At 46.3% G+C, this 21,404-nt stretch overlaps 1 protein-coding gene across 2 annotated transcripts in view; it reads left to right on the top strand.

The window, feature by feature from the left end:
- SH3GL3 (SH3 domain containing GRB2 like 3, endophilin A3) overlaps positions 1-21,404 on the top strand; it is a 41,849-nt gene that overhangs the window by 18,557 nt on the left and 1,888 nt on the right. The window contains exons 2-9 of one of the 2 annotated variants that reach the window (XM_083412188.1): positions 5,217-5,285; positions 5,385-5,450; positions 7,235-7,307; positions 11,652-11,795; positions 13,718-13,851; positions 15,107-15,265; positions 18,109-18,212; positions 19,152-19,279. In XM_083412188.1, the coding sequence (XP_083268314.1) occupies positions 11,672-11,795; positions 13,718-13,851; positions 15,107-15,265; positions 18,109-18,212; positions 19,152-19,279 (649 nt within the window). In that variant the 5' untranslated portion in view covers positions 5,217-5,285; positions 5,385-5,450; positions 7,235-7,307; positions 11,652-11,671. The remainder of the gene's footprint in view (positions 1-5,216; positions 5,286-5,384; positions 5,451-7,234; positions 7,308-11,651; positions 11,796-13,717; positions 13,852-15,106; positions 15,266-18,108; positions 18,213-19,151; positions 19,280-21,404) is intronic. The other variant, XM_083412187.1, reaches the window with a different exon arrangement.

The raw sequence follows: 21,404 nt of genomic DNA on the forward strand, positions 1-21,404 counted from the left end.
AACAAGCAGGGGAAATTATTATGTAAAAAACCAGAAGAGGAAGTTGAGGGAAGTCGGGGGAGGGGAGGGGGGAAGTTGGGGAAATTGTATTATTTTTATGTTATATGAAATGTTAATACTATGTTAAAAATGTGAAACTTAATAAAAAGTATTTAAAACACACACACAAAATGACTCCCAGGCTCCACATAAGGTCCTTCAGGGGCACAGTTACCCTGTTCAGGACCAGGGTGTCCTCCACACTTATCTGCCTCCTATCCCCCCAAAACAGTACTTCTGTCTTGTCAGGATTCTTATTTTATATAATTTTTTATTAGTTTTTTAACATACCATTTTCAACAATAATTAAACATACTTTTACATCTTGTTGTTGTTGTTGTTTAGTCGTTCAGTCGTGTCCGACTCTTCGTGACCCCCTGGACCAGAGCACGCCAGGCACTTCTGTCTTCCACCTCCACCCGCAGTTTGGTCAGATTCATGCTTGTAGCTTCGAGAACACTGTCTAACCATCTCGTCCTCTGTCGTCCCCTTCTCCTTGTGCCCTCCATCTTTCCCAACATCAGGGTCTTTTCCAGTGAGTCTTCTCTTCTCATGAGGTGGCCAAAGTATTGGAGCCTCAGCTTCACGATCTGTCCTTCCAGTGAGCACTCAGGGCTGATTTCCTTAAGAATGGATGCGTTTGATCTTCTTGCAGTCCATGGGACTCTCAAGAGTCTCCTCCAGCACCATAATTCAAAAGCGTCAATTCTTCAGCGATCAGCCTTCTTTATGGTCCAGCTCTCACTTCCATACATCACTACTGGGAAAACCATAGCTTTTACTATACGGACCTTTGTTGGCAAGGTGATGTCTCTACTTTTTAAAATGCTGTCTAGGTTTGCCATTGCTTTCCTCCCAAGAAGCAGGCGTCTCTTAATTTCGTGGCTGCTGTCACCATCTGCAGTGATCATGGAGCCCAAGAAAGTAAAATCTCTTACTGCCTCCATTTCCTCCCCTTCTATTTGCCAGGAGGTGATGGGACCAGTGGCCATGATCTTCGTTTTTTTGATGTTGAGCTTCAGACCGTATTTTGCGCTCTCCTCTTTCACCCTCAAGGTTTTTTAATTCCTCCTCACTTTCTGCCATCAAGGTTGTGTCATCTGCATATCTGAGGTTGTTGATATTTCTTCCAGCAATCTTAATTCCGGCTAGGGATTCATCTTTTACATCTTACTCAGTTTTTTTTTACTTCCATCAGTCCTGTCTGAAAATTTTCCAATCTAATCTCTTAGTATGCATTTTTTATTTTCCCTATTACATTTCAAACTTATAACCAATATCTCTATCTTTTTCTACTTTGTAACACCGTATATTTCTCCTTACAAAACTTCTTGTAGTCCTACTAGCATAATTTGTTGATTACAGTTGCTCTTCAAATAATTCGTATACATCTTCCAATCTTCTCTAAATCTCTGGTCCCACAGGTTTCGAATCCTTCCTGTCATATTGTCGAATTCTGCATTGTCCATTAATTTCGCTGTCTTGTCAGGATTCAGCCTCAAACTGTTAGCCACCATCCATCCTCCATCCGCCGCCAGACACACACAGGACCTTCACCGCCTTTGCTGGTTCCGATTTGAAGAGAGGTAGAGCTGGGTATCATCCGCATACTGATGAACACCCAGCCCAAACCCCCTGATGATCTCTCCCAGCAGCTTCATGTAGGTGTTACAAAGCATGGTTGAGAGGATGGAGCCCTGAGGCATTTGCATGCAAAGAAGCACCAAGCAAAGAAGCTCCTTGCAAGAGCTGAAGAACTTCCAGTTGTGCATGCTAACGGAAAAATCTGAGGGCTCCCTTGGACAAAAACAAAGACACCAACCAGGATACCTTGGAGCAAAACAGCAACCTATAGGCTTGGCCTTTATTGAATACTGTCGCGACAGGACTCCCACCCACAACAAGCTGAAGCAAAATGGAAGCCCAGAACAAAAGAAGACCCCAACTTTTATTAGTTACTAATTCCCTAAACTACACCTCTAAGACTACATCACAACTACATCACAAAAAGGAGGGGTTGAGGGAGGAGTTGTGGTGGTAACCTGAGTGTCCTGTCACCTGGCTGGTTCCTCCTCCCCCCCCCCTCCCCATGAGTACTTTCCAGATGACAAAGGGGAGCTTGCAGTTTCCTGCCCCCAGAGGGAAGAGCTGATCCTTGTCCTTTGTTCCAGTCCGTGCTGAATCCACTCCCATATGCAAGTTCTTTGTGATCTTGATGGTCTTCTGTCTAGGACCATCAGGGTTGGCATAGCAACTGGGCAGGGCCTCCTGTGTATGTGCTGGTAAGCTCAAGGGATTATGGCTGGCCTGTATCAAACCTTCCCCATTTTTTAGTCCTTCCTTCATGGAGTAAAATAAAAGTGGAACAGTGCAGATCCGATGTATGGTTGAATCTATGAATTTATAACAGAAGTGTAGCGTATGTAGTGTGTGTGTGTGTGTGTGTGTGTGTGAAGTTTGTACAAACTGAATGATTGGGGGGGGGGTTCCTGCGACATGCAATAGGACTTTCTTGCCTTCTTTGCAGAAGTATAATTTAGCAGTAAAGTGCTCCTTGTCTGACAGTAAGAGCTGTTCAACAGTGGAATTTGCTGCCAAGGTGTGTGGTGGAGTCTCCTTCTTTGGAGGTCTTTAAGCAGAGGCTTGACAACCATATGTCAGGAGTGCTCTGATGGTGTTTCCTGCTTGGCAGGGGGTTGGACTCGATGGCCCTTGTGGTCTCTTCCAATTCTATGATTCTATGATTCTATGCTGTGGCCAGCAGTCTTGAGACATTGAGCAGGACCATAATATCACTTTCTGCCGGATCCTTTTCAGCTGGAGACTCCAGGAATTGAACACAGAACACCCTATGTGGAAAAGTATATGCTCTACCAACGAGCAACAGATCTTCTTTCCTTTTGCACAGATTGCCTCTTGGAGCTTTAACCAACCTGGTCCCCGCTAGATGCTTTTGAACTACAAATCCCATCAGCCCTGGCCTGGCTGGGACTGATAGGAATTGCATCCCCAAGCATGTGGACAGTGTCAGGGTGGTGCAGGCTGGGCTCCTGGAGGAACAAACCACAGAACACATTCCTGCAGACGGCTGATGTCAATGGTTCTTTTGTTACCCATATCACATGCTTTATAACACACACACACAAACAGTTCGAAATTGTATCTTCTGAAAAAGAAGCTTGCCTCTTTTTTGAGAATCTCAACAGTGTAGCAGATTAAGTGCTCAGGAATGCCTTGTTTTGCTTAGATTGTGAGCTGTTGGTCCCCTTATCGCTTGGCCGGCACTGTGGAAGAAACTGGCTCGGTGCATCTCCCAGCTGAGGTTTCTTGCCTTGAAGTACCGTATTTTCCACTCTATAAGACACACCAGACCACAAGACGCACCTAGTTTTTGGAGGAGGAAAACAAGAAAAATAATATTATGAATCTCAGAAGCCAGAACAACAAAGGGATCGCTGCGCAGCGAAAGCAGCAATCCCTCTTGCTGTTCTGGCTTCTGGGATAGCTGCGCTGCCTGCATTTTCTCCATAAGACGCACACACATTTCCCCTTACTTTTTAGGAGGGAAAAGGTGAGTCTTATAGAGCAAAAAATACGGTATATCTTTAAGACACCCTTTGGCGTCTGGGTGGAGCAGAGCTGCCACCCGGAGGCAGTAAAACAGGAGATGAATGTCATGTTACTGCAGCTGTGAGCGCTGGCTCTAATTGATGCCTTTGGCTCTGTAATCAGACTGTAATTTCTGTATGGTGTGCCTGGATAGACTAGAACCACGAGTGTGGTGGGGAAATAAATCAGATAATTAAGGGCATGTGTTAGCCCTAAGCACCTCCCTCCACTTGATCTAGTCTCCTATGCCAGGGGGTGAGGAATTCCACATTAACTCCACATTGGGTATAAATGGATCATCCAGTCACGCCTGGGGCTGCGATACAGCCAAATTACCGTATTTTCCCGTCTATAAGATGCCCCCATGTATAAGACGCCCCCTATTTTTGGGGACTCAGATTTAAGAAAATGGGGAGAGATGGTCCAGAGTATATGACACCTCCTAATTTTTGACATTATTTTTTAGGGGGGAAACCTAGTCTTATACATGGGAAAATATGGTACGTGAATCAAAGCACATCCTTTGAAATGTGCACTTATCTGTATTTCCCAATGCTGTTCTGCAGCCAAGTAATACGTATATAAATGCATATACTACTAAGGTATAGTGTGCATTAAAATGCATGCATTAGTGAAAATAATTTACAGAAATGCGGTTAGCTCATTTGGTTAGAGCATGGTGGGGATAACGCCAAGGTCACGGGTTTGATACCTATACGGGTGCAGGTAAATTGGTCCCATGCTAGAGCATGATATTCTTAACCCCGGGGTCGTGGGTTCGAGCCCCACATTTGGCAAAAGATTCCTGCATTGCAGGGGTTTGGACTAGATGATCCATGGGGTCCCTTCTTCTTTTCTCCCCAAAATTTTTTATTCATTTTGTAACACAAATAAACAATATAAACAGAAATACAAACATTACAAATTCTTGTCTTATCCTTATTTTTTTCTAAACATTGTTAAGTGAGCTTCCCCAAGTCCCCCCTATCTGATTTTCATCTTTAGCAGTTTCATATATCATAATTTTAAACCTTTTTTTTCACATTTACATGGGGTCCCTTCTAACACTGTGATTGCATCATTCTACCACTCTATCATTATATTAGGGGGAATTGCTCTGGAATGATGTGTATATTAGACAAAGTTGCGTGCAACCAAGAGAAGTAAGCACTAAAAAGTTAATTGATTTTCAAGACAGGTTAAAAAAATAATAATCTGGAAACTGAAAATTGGAGGGGGGGGAATGAGAAAATGAAATTGATAGGTTTTCCCATTCCTAGTGGCTACCAGCAATGATGGCTTTCTCCATTATGAGAGGTGGCATACCTGTGGATACCAGTCTTTGGGAAGAGCAGCAGACAGAGCAGTTGCCCTCCTGCCCTTGTGGGCTTCGCATAGGCATAGACTGACTGACAGATGGGCCTCTGCTCTGACCCACTGCACTCTCCAATATCTAAAGGTGACTCCTGATTTTGACAGGATTTGTGTGGCATCCCCTACATTTTTCCTAGCCTTATGTGCAGCTTTTGTTTCGTGCTATATAAGCGCTTTTCTTTTTTTTTCTGCAGCTATTCAGTGAAAAAATCAGCGGAGTGGAAGGAACAAAACTCGATGAAGATTTCCATGAGATGGAACGGGTAAGACAAGCCTAAGGAAATGCTTAAAGATTGTTGCTAAACACATGCCCTTGGTTCCAGATGATAAAGTAAGGTTTCTCTACCTTCCTTCCTTTCCAGTCTAGAGTCTACACTCCCCACATGGCTGTACCGCATGAGTATTCAGATCACGTGAACCTGTTCTAGGTCCAATTTATATTTTTATGTATGAGTTAGATGTGTATGTTTTTGTTTTTCCTTCAAGTTGCTCAGGCTGACAAAGGCGGATCTTTCTAATTTTCCCTTCAAAACAAGGTAGGAAGAACTAGATACCGTATTTTTCGCTCTATAGGACGCACTTTTTCCCCTTCAAAAATGAAGGGGAAATGTGTGTGCGTCCTATGGAGCGAAGACGCCATAGCCCCGCGACCCTCTCCCGGATGGAGAGGTGACGCGCAGCTATGGCAGAAACCTCTATAGCCGCATGTCACCTCTCCAGCCGGGAGAGCGTGCACGGGGCTAAAGAAGCACCCCGTGACCCTCTCCCGGCTGGAGAGGTGACGCACAGCTATGGCAGGAGCCTCTTTAGCCGCACGCCACCTCTTCAGCTGGGAGAGTGTGTGCGGGGCTAAAGAAACCATAGCCCCACGACCCTCTCCCAGCTGGAGAAGTGACGTGCGACTATGGCAGCAGCCTCTCCGCTGTGCCTTTCCGCTGCTCTCTGACCTGCTCTTTGGGGCTGGTGGTGGGCTTTCCCCCGCCAGCCCCAAAGAGCAGGTTGAAAGGAACCTGAAGCCTGGAGAGCAAGAGGGGTCGGTGTGCACCAACCCCTCTTGCTCTCCAGGCTTCCAAGGTAGCCACCTGAACGCACCTTAAACGGCACCTTGTTTTAGAGCGGGAAAACAAGAGGGGGGAAATTCTCCCTCTCTCTGCGCAGCGCCTCCTGCCACTTCGCTGAAGGGGCGCTGGACAGAGAGGGGGAGATTTTTTTTTTCTTGTTCTCCCCCCTCTAAAACAAGGTGCGTCCTATTGTCCGGTGCGTCCTATGGTGCGAAAAATCGGTATTTGACTTGAGTGCAGATCCTCGCTCGTGAATTAGTGCTATTCACTTCCATTGCACCATATCAGTATAGTAAAATAAACTTGCCATGTTATAAGGAAAATAACTACGGAGTGTGGGGTGAGATTATAGAAAGAAGCAAATATTGTTTACCTGAAATGAAAGCCTACCATTCGAACAGCTAGGCATTCTTACCAGCTCTACTATTGGACGCAGGTGGCACTAAACCACTGAGCTTCTTGGGCTTGCCGATCGGAAGGTTGGTGGTTCGAATCCCCGTGACGGAGTGAGTCCCTGTCGCACTGTCCCAGCTCCTGCTAACCTAGCTGTTTGATAGCATGCCAGTGCAAGTAGATAAATAGGTACCACTCCAGCGGGAAGGTAAACGGTGTTTCCGTGTGCTCTGGCTTCCGTCACAGTGTCCTGTTGCGCCAGAAGTGGTTTAGTCATGCTGACCACATGACCCGGAAAGCTGTCTGTGGACAAACTCCGGCTCCCTCGGCCTGAAAGCGAGATGTGCGCCGCAACCCCATAGTCACCTTTGACTGGATTTAACTGTCCAGGGGTCATTTGTTTTTACCTTTACTACTGGACAGAATACATAAATGTCCATCTTGCCATGATCTCATTTTGTCTCCCACTTGTCCCAGTTTTACTTTGTTCTGAGATGTGGAACCTGTGACCCTCCTGACATTGCTGGACTACAACTCCCACCTTCCTAGACGATTGGCCTTGATGGTTGGGACTGATGGGAGTTGTCTTCCAACAGCATCTGGAAGGCCAGATGTTCTCCATCTCTGACTTAGTTGACCAGGTGCCTTCTCTGGTTATTTCCACAGAACACGCAGGCTTTTATGGTGCATCTGAATGGAGTGATAACAGGCATTTTGATGAAATTTTCCTTAAAAGCCTTGATATGTTTGTCTTGCAGAAGATTGACATCACCAACAAAGCTGTGGCAGAACTCCTGTCAAAGTCCACTGAATATCTGCAACCTAATCCAGGTAAATAGAGATGATTCCAATAGCCTCTTCCAGATGTTTCACTGCAAATCCAGGTCATCAGATCTGCTCCAAGCACGCCGTGCTTGGCTTCTGGGCACAACAACCTATTATGGCTGGATGCTTTTGTACCATGAAATTTCTGATCCCGTCAGACGTTCAGCTTCCAAAAGAACGTTCGAGAAACGGAACACTCCCTTCCGGTTTTCACTTGTTCGGGAACTGAAACTTTTGACTCCCAAGGCATTCAGGAGCCTTGTACTTGTGTTTTCCCTTATGAAACAATGTTCTACCAGTGCAGCAAATATATTACTAAATGACTTTTTAACTTAATAATTCAGGTAGGTAGCCGTGTCAGTCTGACGTAGTCGAAATAAAAATAATAAAAATAGAAATTTGTCCAGTAGCATCTTATACACCAACTAAGTTTGTTCTGGTATAAGCTATCTGAAGAAGTGTGCATGCATATAAAAGCTTATACCAGAACAAACGTAGTTGGTCTATAAGGTGCTACTGGACAATTATTTATTATTTATTATTTTTATTTTATTTTATTTTAACTTTTAACCCTGGAGGTCTCAGGGTGGTTCACAGAACAAAATAAAAATAAAAAACCGCAAAATATATAATCAGAATAAAAACAGCAACCCAATAGCACCCCCCCCCCCAAAAAAAAGAAAGAATCACATTTTATAAGGGCATAGGATGTCAATCAAATCAACCCAAGGCCTGGTTAAAAGGGAAAGTTTTGCCTGGTGCCTAAAAGTGTATAATAAAGGTGCCAGGTGAACTTACCTGGGAAGAGCATTCCACAGATGGGGAGCCACTGCAGAGAAGGCCCCGTTCTCATGTTGCCACCCTCTGGACCTCTAAAGGAGGAGGCACAATACAATGTATACAGTACTTAGAGTCCAGTGTATGTAGATCTGGGTCAATATAATCAGCTGGAATCCTGGGGGGGCTGCCAGGGCCCCTGTCACCCCAGCAGAACCCATAGCGTTTAGTCTTCCTTTGGCTAATGTTATGAATCCCCACATTTTAGCAAATGTGTAGCTGCTACTGTGACGTTAGTGTTAATGTTCAAATGCTGGTGTTCTGTGCTGGGGTGGGGGAGCTGTGGCCCTCCAAATGTCGATGGACTACAACTCCCATCATCCATTCCCATTGGTCAAGCTGGTTGGGGTTGATAGGACTTGGAGTCCAGCAACATCCCCATCCCTATTTTATGCTGTTTTAATCATTTGGGATTTTGTGTTTGTAAATTGCCTTGTGACAGAAAACGCCCTGAAAGATAGGATAAACATCTATAAAACGCCAGGCAAAGTAATTGTCATGTAGAGAGTCTGAGAAATTACATGGTGTTGAAGTAGACTCAATAGCTTTATTTGTGAAGACTTTTTTCCATTGACATTTCTCTTTAAAATAGTTTGGGGGTGAATTTATTTATTTATTGTCTGCACAGTCGGAACTGGTGCAGTTTTGCTCTCTGGCCTTTTTTGTGAATTAAAGATACAGTCATGTGAAAGTCAAGGTTATGTTCGCAAGAACCGTGCTTCCATTTTGTCAAGAGTTTTCCACACGAAATTGCTGTTTTCAGAATGAACAGCCACGGAATCGTTATAAACATTGCCTGTTTGTGACATTACCCTGTAAAAACCGATCTAGAAACTCCCCTCTAGATCGGAAATCTGTACCATTCTTGACATATACCAATATCTTTGTGAATATGTAATATCTCTGTGAAATGAGACATAGTATGCACTGAGAAATGAAGGATTTCTTTCTCATTGGTTCCAGCACACACTGCTTATCTGTCCACCCAGATACTTTTCTCTTTTCTTTTCTTTTCTTTTCTTTTTTCTTTTCTTTTCATTTCTTTTCCATAACTGACCAAGTGCATTTTCAGAGGAAGCTGGGGGGGGGGGGGCAGATTACTCATCAGCTGAACTTTTACTATCGCAGTTTGAGGACAAATAACATTCATAGCAGGGTCTGTTAAAACCTCTTTTTGCTACAGATGGTTTGCTGGGAAAGGTCTGCTTTGGTGAACACAGCTTTATCCTACATATTTGGCCCACACGAAAACACCCACTGACCTCAATGAAATTTGGAATAATAAGAATACTTAGCATTGGAGTGGGGCTGTAACTATCCCCGGGATGTATAGTCAGGGCCGTCTTAAGCAAACCTGGTGCCGTGGTGCAAAGATCCTTCCGGTGCCAGAGTTGTTGACCTTTTCCCAAGCCTCTGTGGGGATCGCTCTCCTCCCGTGGGGGCTTGGGATGCAAGCTGCACGCCTGCCAGCCATATGGTTGATGGGGCATAGCTGGGAAAGGGGAGGCGGCTGGCAAAGCCACACAGCTCACCCACTCACTGGGGCGCCCCTGAGAGGCCGGCGCCCTGGCGCAACGCGCCAGTAAGCCCAATAGGAAAGATGGCTCTGTGTATAGTTAAAAGGTTTGGGTAGCAGATGGTGGGAGAGAGATCTTCAAGAACCACTGCCTGTTAACCAAAACTAGAATAATATAAGCCACCCCCCTCTGCTCCTTGTGTTGCACTTCCCCTAGGTAATTCTTAGAGAAGAAAATGTCCGTGTAAATCTCAGCCTTTATAACCATGGTTTTGCACTCTCCTGCTCTTGATCCCCAGAACCTGGCATTAAGAGGCATCATATTCCTATAAAAGAGGACAGCATTGTTGCCCTAGTAACAATATTCTTATAATGTGAGGCAGTATTATTTCAAGAGGTGTAGTGCTCCAGGACTAAAGACTCATTACTATTTCTGCAGCAGGGTCCCAGCTTTCAGCTGGGGGTAGGTTATTGGGTTGTTGTTTATATTTTGATTACGTACTTGGTTTTATTTTCTGATTTTATCCTGTGAACTGTCCTGAGACCTGTGCGTATAGGGCAGTATATCAGTTCAAATGTTAACAATGAAATAATAATAATAATTTAATAATAATAATTCCTGAGCCACCCAATCAGCATGAAAGGAGAGGGTTGTTGTTTTCTACCAAGAAGTCATTTCATCCTTTGTGCTGACTGAATCCAGTCAGAGTGAAAAGAGGGTGAGTTAGCCAATATCAGGGACTGGTCAGAGCAGGAATGGTGGAGGCCGCCTCCCAGCCTGACCCTTCCAGAGAAGAAGAAGACAGTTCAGAATTACAACAGGGGTTTGTGGGAGGTCACAGCTCAGAGGAAGATGAGGGGGATAGTTGGGAAATAATGGGAGAGGAGGAGGAGGCAGAGGCAGAGCAGCTGGCTGACACATTATCACTAGAAAGCGTTCCAGACCCACCATCTCCCAGGAGCTGGCGAGCCTTAAAAGTAGGAGAGCAAAGGACTCAGAAGCAAAGGGCCCTCAGTGCCATCCATAGAATGGATGACGAATGAGGAAGTGGGAGAGAAGGGGAGTGGAGATTGACTCGGGACAACGCCATTATTCCAAGAGCCTGCATTCCCAAGCCTCTCTCTGTAAATATTGAATAAAAATCAGATGGTAGGGACTTTTCCTTGTCTTATCCGTTCCTGCCAACCTGCCGTGAGGGTTGGTTCCTCTACTACCTGACAGCCACTGAGGATTGGCTCCTAGGGTCGCTTTGGATAAGGTGAATGGGAAGAGCACTGAAGAGTTGTTCTGCATGTTCCAAAGCTAAACGTTTAGGAACACTGGAAACACAATGTGCTCCCGTTTCAAGAGAATGGTGTGCAAGTTCTGTTATGTCCAGTGGAACGTCAAGGAAAACACACCTTAATCACTCCAAATCATTTGCTCCTGTACATGCGCATAAAATAGTCGATCTAGCTGGAAAGCAACACTTGGCAATTGGCATTAGTCATTGCAATGCACATCCCATTACAGTCATACCGCATGTTACGTTTGCTTCATGTTACGTCTTTTCAGGTTGTGTCCCGCGGCGACCTGGAAGTACTGGAAAGGGTTACTTCCGGGTTTCACCGCTTGCGCATGCACACAAGCACTAAATTGTGCTTCGTGCATGTGCACCAGCACCAAATCACACCACACAGCTGTCCAGATACGGCGCTTCAGATTGAAGGCTTTTCAGGTTGCGAATGGGCCTCTGGAACGGATCCCGTTCGCAACCAGATGTACCACTGTATTACGGTGATGGTATAATTGTAAGATGGCTGTACAGTCTTAGAAGGTGGTGTGGCTGTGACTGTCATGAAGGAACCCTGCACTTCTGAATTTGCCACGACCCTTCCAGTTGTTTACTCCTGTACATGGGGATAATAAGCACATATGTCTTTCTTCAAATGGATATTTAGGTATTCCTTTTATTCCTCACCAATGTCTCCAAGGTTGTTTTCTTTTTTTTTTTAAGCCTACAGAGCTAAGCTGGGAATGCTGAATACCGTGTCCAAGATACGAGGGCAAGTGAAAGCCACAGGGTACCCTCAGACAGAAGGGCTGCTTGGAGAGTGTATGCTTCGATATGGGAGAGAACTCGGAGAGGACTCCGCATTTGGTGAGCTTCTGCAGCTATGTGGCTTCTGTGGCCCGTGCATGTGGCATGTGGTTGTGGCGGGAAAGACAGGCCCTTCCCCATGGAGCTTACCGTGGAGGAGATAATAGAGGGAGGAGAGGCAAGGCTGAGACAGAATGAACGTGAGAGCAGTGGCTTAGCGTGGGGGGTGCAGGGGGGCCGGCCGCACCGGGCGCAACATCTGGGGGGGCGCGCTCGCACTCGCAGCTCTCTGCCCCTACCTGGCTCACTCACTCTCTCACTGCAGTGCTGGCTGTGCGAATCCGATCCGAGCCGCCGGGTTGCCGCCCACTGTGGAGGGGAGGGTGCCAGGCGTGCGGTGTGGTGCGGAGAGAGAGCGAGGGACTATCTGGGGGAGGGACAGTGCAGCGGGGGGGGGGGCGCAAATTACTTGCCCTGCCCCGGGTTAGGGGGCGCAAATTACTTGCCTTGCCCCGGGTGCTGACAACCCACGCTACGCCACTGAGTACAATTCACACAGGCAGACACATTTCATGTATTTGCCATACTCAAGACGGTCCTCTAAACCAAAGTGCAAAATCTCTCACTGGCAGAAGACATAATTTGGCCTGTGAGATGTTTTTCTCCAAACCACACCCTGAACTCACCATGTTCAGTGGCGGAGGAACCCTCTCTGGCACCCAGGGCGAGCAGCAGCCTGTACGGAGTGCGCATGTGCGGCATCCCGTCGTGCGCACTCCGTACGGGCTGCCGCTTCCACGGCACAGACAGACGTATGGAGTGTGCATGTGCGGCAGCCCGTACGGACGCCGTGCAAGCGGCATCCCATACAGACTGCGCGTATGCGGTGACCGTACGGGATGCCACACATGCGCAGTCTGTGTGGGATGCCGTACATGTGCAGTCCATACGGGCTGTCGTTCGCACAGTGACTGTACATGCTGTCGTGCGAGCGGCATCCCTTACAGACTGCGCATGCGTGGCAGCCCATATGGTTGCTGTGCGAGAGGCAGCCTGTACGGACGCCCGTATGGACGACGCGAGAGCGACACCCATATGGACTGCGGGCGGCGCCCTCGGCCACTCTACAGCTGGGGGGAGGCAGGGGCCATCTTGTCACCCCTCCCAGAGTGACACCCAGGGCGGTCCGCCCACTCCGTCCCCTTCCTCTGCCCCTGACCATGTTCTCTTATAATGGCAATGGTGCCCACCTGAGAGGTGCCAGAACTGAGCTCCGCTGAGGGCTGAAAAAAAGCCCTGCCTATGGCTTTCTATGGAAGTGAGAGCTGGACCATAAAGAAGGCTGATCGCCGAAGAATTGATGCTTTTGAATTATGGTGCTGGAGGAGACTCTGGAGAGTCCCATGGACTGCAAGAAGATCAAACCTCTCCATTCTTAAGGAAATCAGCCCTGAGTGCTCACTGGAAGGACAGGTCGTGAAGCTGAGGCTCTAATACTTTGGCCACCTCATGAGAAGAGAAGACTCCCTGGAAAAGACCCTGATGTTCGGAAAGATGGAGGGCACAAGGAGAAGGGGACGACAGAGGACGAGATGGTTGGATAGTGTATTCGAAGCTACAAACATGAGTCTGACCAAACTGCGGGAGGCAGTGGAAGACAGAAGTGCCTGGCGTGCTCTGGTCCATGGGGTCACGAAGAGTCGGACACGACTAAACGACTAAACAACAAAAATGGCTTTCTAAAAACAGAAGGTGGCCCCACCCCAAAAAAGGTAAGTGGGGGGCTTGGATTGTGAGCTGTTCCTGCCTACAACACGAGGACAGGGGAAAATACAGGGGATTGGAAAGCTGTTCATATTTAAGAGGACGGAGGGTGACAATGGAGCATATGGTTTTAATACCTAGGTTGCTGGGTTTTTGCCCTCTTCTACAGCACATATGGTACTCATTTGATTTAATGAGTGTTGCTTTTCCCCTACAAGGCACTGCCCTAATCGATTCAGGGGAGAGCATGAAGCTGATGGGCGAAGTGAAAGAATCTCTGGACATCAATGTCAAGCAAAACTTCATCGATCCTCTTCAGCTGTTGCAAGACAAGGATTTAAAAGAGATTGGGGTGAGTTTATTTCTGGCTTGCACGTTTTGCCTTTTCAAATGTGCCAGGAGGTGTGGCGCATTAATCCCTTGAGAAATTTCGCAAAGTGTCTCGGAACTTTTACCGTGAGCATCTCTAGTTCTGCTGTAGCTCTATTTGGTTTGGAGCAATGGGAACATCTTCCCTCTCTGAGCCTTAGCAGGGCTTCTCTGTCCACAGCAGCTAATCGTCCCTGTTCTCCCCCTCCCAAAAATATTAGCAATCCCTTTACCCCTCTCTTCGCACAAGCAAGTAAACAAACCAGGAAGTCCTCCGATAGCTATTGTTTCCTGGTTTGGGTAAAATGGGAAACCATGGTTAGCAGCTTTGGGGAAAGCTAGGTTATTAGCAGCTAGTTTCCCCTACAGGCTCATTCACACTTCCACTTTCCTTGCTGCCTTCCCCCAGGAAAACCCACTGTTTACTGCTGAATGGGAGCAGATGTCAATCGGGTTTTTTCCAGGTACAAGTTTTCTTCAATTCAGCACTAAAGAGCAAGTTTTCCAGGGGAAAGGCAAAACTGCTTGGATGCATGCTTTCTTGACACGGGATAAGGAAAAGTGTGAATGAGCCCTGTTTCTCCTCCTTCCACCCATTGAGAAAATTAGCTGCTGAAGGAGAGATAAAATAGCTTTGGAGAAACCTGATAGAACCAGGGTTTGCTTTTCTCCCTGCTAAGCCCCTCCAGTTTCCTCTGTTCCTCTTTATAACTGATGGCGGTTGGCATCCAACACCATCTGGAGGACCATGGCTCCCCCCTCCCCCTCCCCCGCTTTTCATATTCAAATGCAACCATGGTTTAGCACTCTCGTCTTAACCATGGTTTATCATTATCTCTCTTGTGTTAACTACCACACTGCAGTCAGAATAATAATAAAAAATTCAGAACTTGACTGAAAGCCAGGATGCAAAGTGAAACCACATTTTGGCAGTCTCTTGCTTCTCATTCGGGGAGTCTAAAGGTCCCCCCCCCCCCGCACACACATTGAGTGAAGTGTCCTGCATGAAAGGATTTATTGCTGTGTAGTATTTGGAGTGTTCACAGATGCTGGGTTTCTTTGGTTAAGGGGTGTTTGTTTTTTTGGCTGACATCCCACGGGGCTTTCCCTAGGTGCATAAATCAACATAATATCGTCTTTAAGCGAAACATGCTTGCAAAACCTCGTTTGGGGCTCCTTGCCATTTGGATTCTTAGCAATTGGATATCTTTTTATTTGGATTTTTGTTTTGAACACAGCACCACCTGAAGAAACTAGAAGGCCGGCGTTTAGATTACGATTACAAAAAGAAGCGTCTAGGGAAGATACCAGATGAGGAGGTTAAGCAAGCTGTGGAAAAGTTTGAAGAATCCAAAGAACTCGCAGAGAGGAGCATGTTCAACTTTTTAGAAAATGATGTAAGACCCTCTTGCTGATTTTAAGGTCTTTGAGAGTGCAAGGACTGATTTGGTGTGCTTGTGTGCATTCCATGTGGTTGCAGTGTCCTAACTACTAATGTGTGTGTGTGTATATATACAATCAAGGTAGGACGCAGGTAGCACTGTGGTCTAAACCACTGAGCCTCCTGGGCTTGCTGATTGGAAGGTTGATGGTTCGAATCCCCACAATGGGGTGAGCTCCCATTGCTCTGTCACAGCTCCTGCCAACCTAGCAGTTCGAAAGCACACCAGTGCGAGTAGATAAATAGGTACCACTGCAACAGGAAGGTAAACAGCGTTTCTGTGCGCTCTGGCTTTCGTCACGGTGTCCCATTGTGCCAGGAGCAGTTTAGTCCTGCTGGCCAAATGACCCGGAAAACTGTCTGTGGACAAACGCCTGCTCCCTCGGCCTGAAAGCGAGATGAGCGCCACAACCCCATTGTCAACTTTGACTGGACTTATCCGTCCAGGGATCATTTAACTTTACCTTTTACAATCAAGGTTTTTAAGCCATACAGTCACAAACTCTATACAAAAGAGATGTGTAAACAGTGGCGCAAAAGCGGGCGTGTATTATCTTGATCTTGATGTTTACAGTGCTCGCTTCGGCAGCACATATAGAAAGATCTTGATGTTTACAATCCCAGAACACATAATGATTCATTCAGTGCTCTGCTCCATCTGTACGACACATTTAAATTGGCACCATACCCCTTTAACACTCATGGCTTTGTGCAAAGAATTCTGGGAATTGTAGTCTGCTGAGCGTTGTTAGGAGACTCCTGTGTCTCCCCCACAGAGGTATAATTTTCTGAGTCATTAAACAGCCAGCGCCTCTTCCCAAGGGACTCTGGGAACTGTAGTTCTCTGAGGGGAATAGGGATCTCCTAACAAATCCAAGCCCCCGTTTACAGTGGTATGATACCACTTTAAATATATTATGCAGATGGGGCCTAAATGGTGTGGATGTGACCATTCTTTCAAAATTCCAAATGCACCCAAGAATCCAAAAAAGTCTGGCAATCCCTGTCCTATATTGTAGTAGAGAGGAGGCCTTTGCCTGCCCCTGTCTGTTTCTTTAAAATCATCTATGCTTTATGTTGATGGCTAATGGCAGCTTTAAAACAGAGAGACAAACGGCTGTGTTTTTGTTCTTTGTATTGCTTTAGCAAGGCTGCCACCTGGTGAGAGAAGTGAGGATTATTACAGAGTTCCCCGTGTGTGGTTTACTAAGAAACAATTTCTGGGTTTCTCTGGTAAGACACACCACATCCTGAGAGCTCCATCCTTTCCACTGATAAGATGCCTTATGCTGAATCTGACTATTGGTTCCCTGAGCTCAGGTTTCTCTACACCTGGGATGGTGAACCTCAGGCCTCGGGACCAAATGTGGCCCCCAGGTCCCTCATTCTGGCCCCTGGAACTCTCCCCAGGCTACACCCCCTTTCAGCTCTGCTTTGCATCCGCCTTGAGTGTTATGACCTGTCTGGAGTGGGTCCTAGGACTCTGATGATGCTTCTGGCTTGCCTTGATGGAATTGGTTTCATGTATGCAATGTTTTCAACTGCTTTTATTTGTGTATAATGGTTTTTAATTACGCAACTGTTTTAACTTTTTACATGTGACTGCTTTGTGTATGTTGCTTCATTGCAAATCACTTCAGGATGTCTCGTGCGAAGAGGTTCATAAATGCAGTAAATAATATTAATATGCAGTAAATAATATTAATTAGTGATGTATGGAAGTGAGAGCTGGACCATAAAGAAGGCTGATCGCTGAAGAATTGATGCTTTTGAACTATGGTGCTGGAGGAGACTCTTGAGAGTCCCATGGACTGCAAGAAGATCAAACTTTCCATTCTGAAGGAAATCAGCCCTGAGTGCTCACTGGAAGGACAGATCCTGAAGCTGAGACTCCAATACTTTGGCCACCTCCTGAGAAGAGAAGACTCCCTGGAAAAGACCCTGGTGCTGGGAAAGATGGAGGACAAAAGGAGAAGGGGACGACAGAGGACGAGATGGTTGGGCAGTGTTCTCGAAGCTACCAGCATGAGTTTGACTAAACTGTGGGAGGCAGTGGAAGACAGGAGTGCCTGGCGTGCTCTGGTCCATGGAGTCACGAAGAGTCGGACACGACTAAACAACAACAACAAATAATATTAATATTAATACTTCCAAAGAAAAGAACCAGTGTGGAGGCACATTGTGGCAACCTTTTTTTACCATCAATCTCACTCTCTTTCCTACTTTCAGCAGTTCTTACTCCTTGCGCCCTCCCTTTCTTTCCTTGCGCCCTCCCTTTCTTTAGGCCAGCTTGGCACGCTCCAGATTTTTTTGTACAATACAGTGGTGCCTCGCAAGACGAAATTAATTCGTTCTGTGAGTTTTTTCGTCTTGGGAATTTTTTCGTCTTGCGAAGCACCACTGTGCATTGACGGTTTCCCACAGGAATGCATTGGCGGTTTTAAAAAAAAGCCGCAAGACGTTTTCATCTTGCGAAGCAAGCCCATAGGGAAATCCGTCTTGCGAAGCAACTCAGAAAATGAAAAACTCTTTCGTCTTGCGAGTTTTTCGTCTTCCGAGGCATTCGTCTTGCGAGGTACCACTGTAACTGTGCTGGCTAAGGCTGACGGGAGTTGTCCCAAACATCTGGAGGGCACCGCGTTGGCAAAGGCTGCTCTAGGGTCTTCTACAACAATAATGGCTGCTGGGTGCCCCTTTTTCCTGGTCATGCAATGCAAGGCCCTTTTTGTGTATTCAGATTTGGGAACATCTTGCAAAGCCCGTTATATAAATTTTCCTTTCCCATTGCCTCCTTTTCAGATAGAGCAAGTGAGCCAGTTGCTAGTCTTTGTAGAAGCTGCAGTAGAGTATCATAAACAGTCTACAGAGATTCTAGAAGATCTGCAGAGCAAGCTACAAAACAGGTAAGAATTACTCCAGGTTCATCTTAAAACCAGGAGTGGGGAACCTTTCGTCCTCTGTATATTGTTGGACTACAACTCCCATCAGTCTTGACAGGGATGGAAGGGACGGTCCATTTCAGTTCTCTTGATTACTCCTTTTTCCCATCTTCAATCCTGTTCTTCACATTTCTGCGGAAATTTGAGATATTTAATCCTCATGAAAATTCTTCAGCATTTTCTTGCCACTTCTTCCTAATCAACACATATGTGTATGTCGCGTTGACTAATGTACACATTTTCCCAAGCCATTTCTCCTAAATGCATTTTTGTATGTTAGATTTACTAATATATTCATTTTTATGCACACTTTCCCTAATACAGTCTTATCTTGGTTGTCAAACACCTTGGTACTCAGATGTTTTGGCTCCTGAATGCCCCAAACCCAGGAGTGTGTGTTCCGGTTTGCGAATGTTTTTGGGAAGCCGAACATCTGACGCGACTTCCGTGGCTTCTGATTGAGTGCAGGAAGCTCCTACAGCCAATCAGAAGCCGCACCTTGGTTTTCGAACCATTCTAGGAGTTGAACGGCCTCCCATAATGGATTAAGTTCAACAACCAAGGTACCGCTGTGTATGCATTCTTGTGAGCGTTTTGGTAGGTGAACTGCATCTTAAAATTCAGATAATTGAGATTTTCAAAGGGTGGCGGTGCTTCAGTTCCCATATTGTTTCAGAAAGTACAAATCTGATAAATTTGGCTTTGGATGCGAACTAAATTGAATCCACCCCCCATCCCTAGTCTTGACTACTAGACCTGCTTACTATTGGGGCTGATGGGATGCATATTCATCAACATCTGGCAAGCCAAAGATCCCCCGCCCCTACTTCAATCACTTCCAGCTGTGGCTCTCTGCATCTTCCAGGGTCATAGAGTTTTGACCCTTGACTTCTCTGTTTGCAGGATAAACATAGCATCAAGTCTTCCCAGACGTGAATTCAAGCCAAAGCCGGTGATAAGGACACCTCTTGAAATCAGCAACGGTCAGCAGCACAATGGGATTTCATTCAGTCCATCGATCAAAACCACAGGTGAGCATGCATTTGTGAAACTGGCAACCCTCAAAACTAAGTTGGGAGCTCTTCATGTGTAGCAGATGAAAACTTACTAAATGAATACAGTGGTACCTCAGGTTACATAGGCTTCAGCTTACAGACTCCGCTAACCCAGAAATAGTGCTTCAGGTTAAGAACTTTGCTTCAGGATAAGAACAGAAATCGTGCTCCGGCGGCGCGGCAGCAGCAGGAGGCCCCATTAGCTAAAGTGGTGCTTCAGGTTAAGAACAGTTTCAGGTTAAGAACGGACCTCCAGAACGAATTAAGTACTTAACCTGAGGTACCACTGTATATCCTTCCACTGACTTCATTCTGGGCTAAGGTATAGATTGCCTTCATTCCCGTTTCTAATGACCTACATAGACAGTCCTCCTGCGGTAACATTTATCTACTAAATTTGCTCCTTGTTCCCTTCCTGAAAATATGCCCCACATTATCACTTAGGAACCAACACGCTCTGGTTGTAGGGGCAGACCCACACAATACAGTGGTACCTCAGGTTACGTACGCTTCAGGTTACAAACGCTTCAGGTTACAGACTCTGCCAACCCAGAAATAGTACCTCGTGTTAAGAACTTTGCTTCAGGATGAGAACAGAAATCGTTCTCCGGTGGCGCGGCGGCAGCAGTAGGAGGCCCCATTAGCTAAAGTGGTGCTTCAGGTTAAGAACAGTTTCAGGTTAAGAACAGACCTCTGGAACGAATTAAGTACGTAACCAGAGGTACCACTGTACATTTAAAGCAAATCCAACACACATGACTTCCCCCCCCCAGAGAACCCTGGGAACTTTAGTTTCTCCATCAAGGGGCCTCATTTCCCAGCACCCTTCACAAACTACCGCTCCCTGGATTCTTTGGGCGAGTCAACTTCTTTAAATATGCGTTGGATATGTTTAAAATGTATGGTGTGGATGTGCCCTAAGTTTCCTTCTAGCAGTAAATAACACTTCTCTCCCCCCCCCCCCCACGTGGGCTCCACCATTGTGCACCAATGAGGGAAGAGCTGTAACTCGGTGTTAAGGCACCTGTCTCAAATAGCAAAGGTCCTTGGTTCAATCCCTGTCATCTCCAGATACGTAAGAGCAGAATAGGACAGACCAGTGGCCCATGTAGTCCAGCAGCCTCTTCATACAGTGGCCAACAACACGTCTCTGGCAGGAGTTTTCCAGCTACTGCTATTCAGAAGCATTGGTGCCGCTAACTGTGGAGGCAGATTGTAGCTTTCATGGCTAGTAGCCACCGTCTGTCCTCTACAATTGTGTTATTATTACCATCATCATCATCAGATCCCAGGGTGGTGTACAAAATTAAAAACACATTACAGTGGTACCTCGGGTTAAGTACTTAGTTCGTTCCAGAGGTCTGTTCTTAACCTGAAACTGTTCTTAACCCGAAGCACCACTTTAGCTAATGGGGCCTCCTGCTGCCGCTGCACCGCCGGAGCACGATTTCTGTTCTCATCCTGAAGCAAAGTTCTTAACCTGAAGCACTATTTCTGGGTTAGCGGAGTCTGTAACCTGAAGCGTATGTAACCTGAAGCATATGTAACCTGAGGTACCACAGTACAGAATACCTAGTGCTATTTTTCTAGAAAAAGAGGTGCCGGAACTCGCCATGAATGCCTTGTTCTCTTATATAGTCAAACCTCGGTTCTCAACCGGCTCCATTTTCGAACGTTTCGGCTCCCGAACGCCAAAAACCTGGAAGTAAATGCTCTGGTTTTGGAACATTTTTCGGAACCCGAACGTCCAACACGGCTTCCGCTTGAGTGCAAGAAGCTCTTGCAACCAGTCAGAAGCCGCGCCTTGGTTGTCAAACGTTTCAAAAGTCAAATGGTCTTCCGGAACCGATTCTGTTCAACAACGGAGGTTTGGCTGTAATGGGAACGGCGCCCACCTGAGAGGTGCCGGAACTGAGTTCCAGCTGGAATGAAAGCCTTGAGAACATCGATAAAGACATAACAAAAAGCATACTGACAGACAGCCTAATAATAAAAGAGTCACAACAGTCTTCCCACACATTCACAGGCCATTAATAGCCATAGGCCTGCGTAATAAGGAATGTTTTTGCCTGGTGCCTAAAGACATGTGTCAGGGAACTGC

Source organism: Podarcis tiliguerta (genome assembly GCF_965153285.1).
Source record: "Podarcis tiliguerta genome assembly, chromosome: 14".
Classification (NCBI taxonomy): domain Eukaryota; kingdom Metazoa; phylum Chordata; class Lepidosauria; order Squamata; family Lacertidae; genus Podarcis; species Podarcis tiliguerta.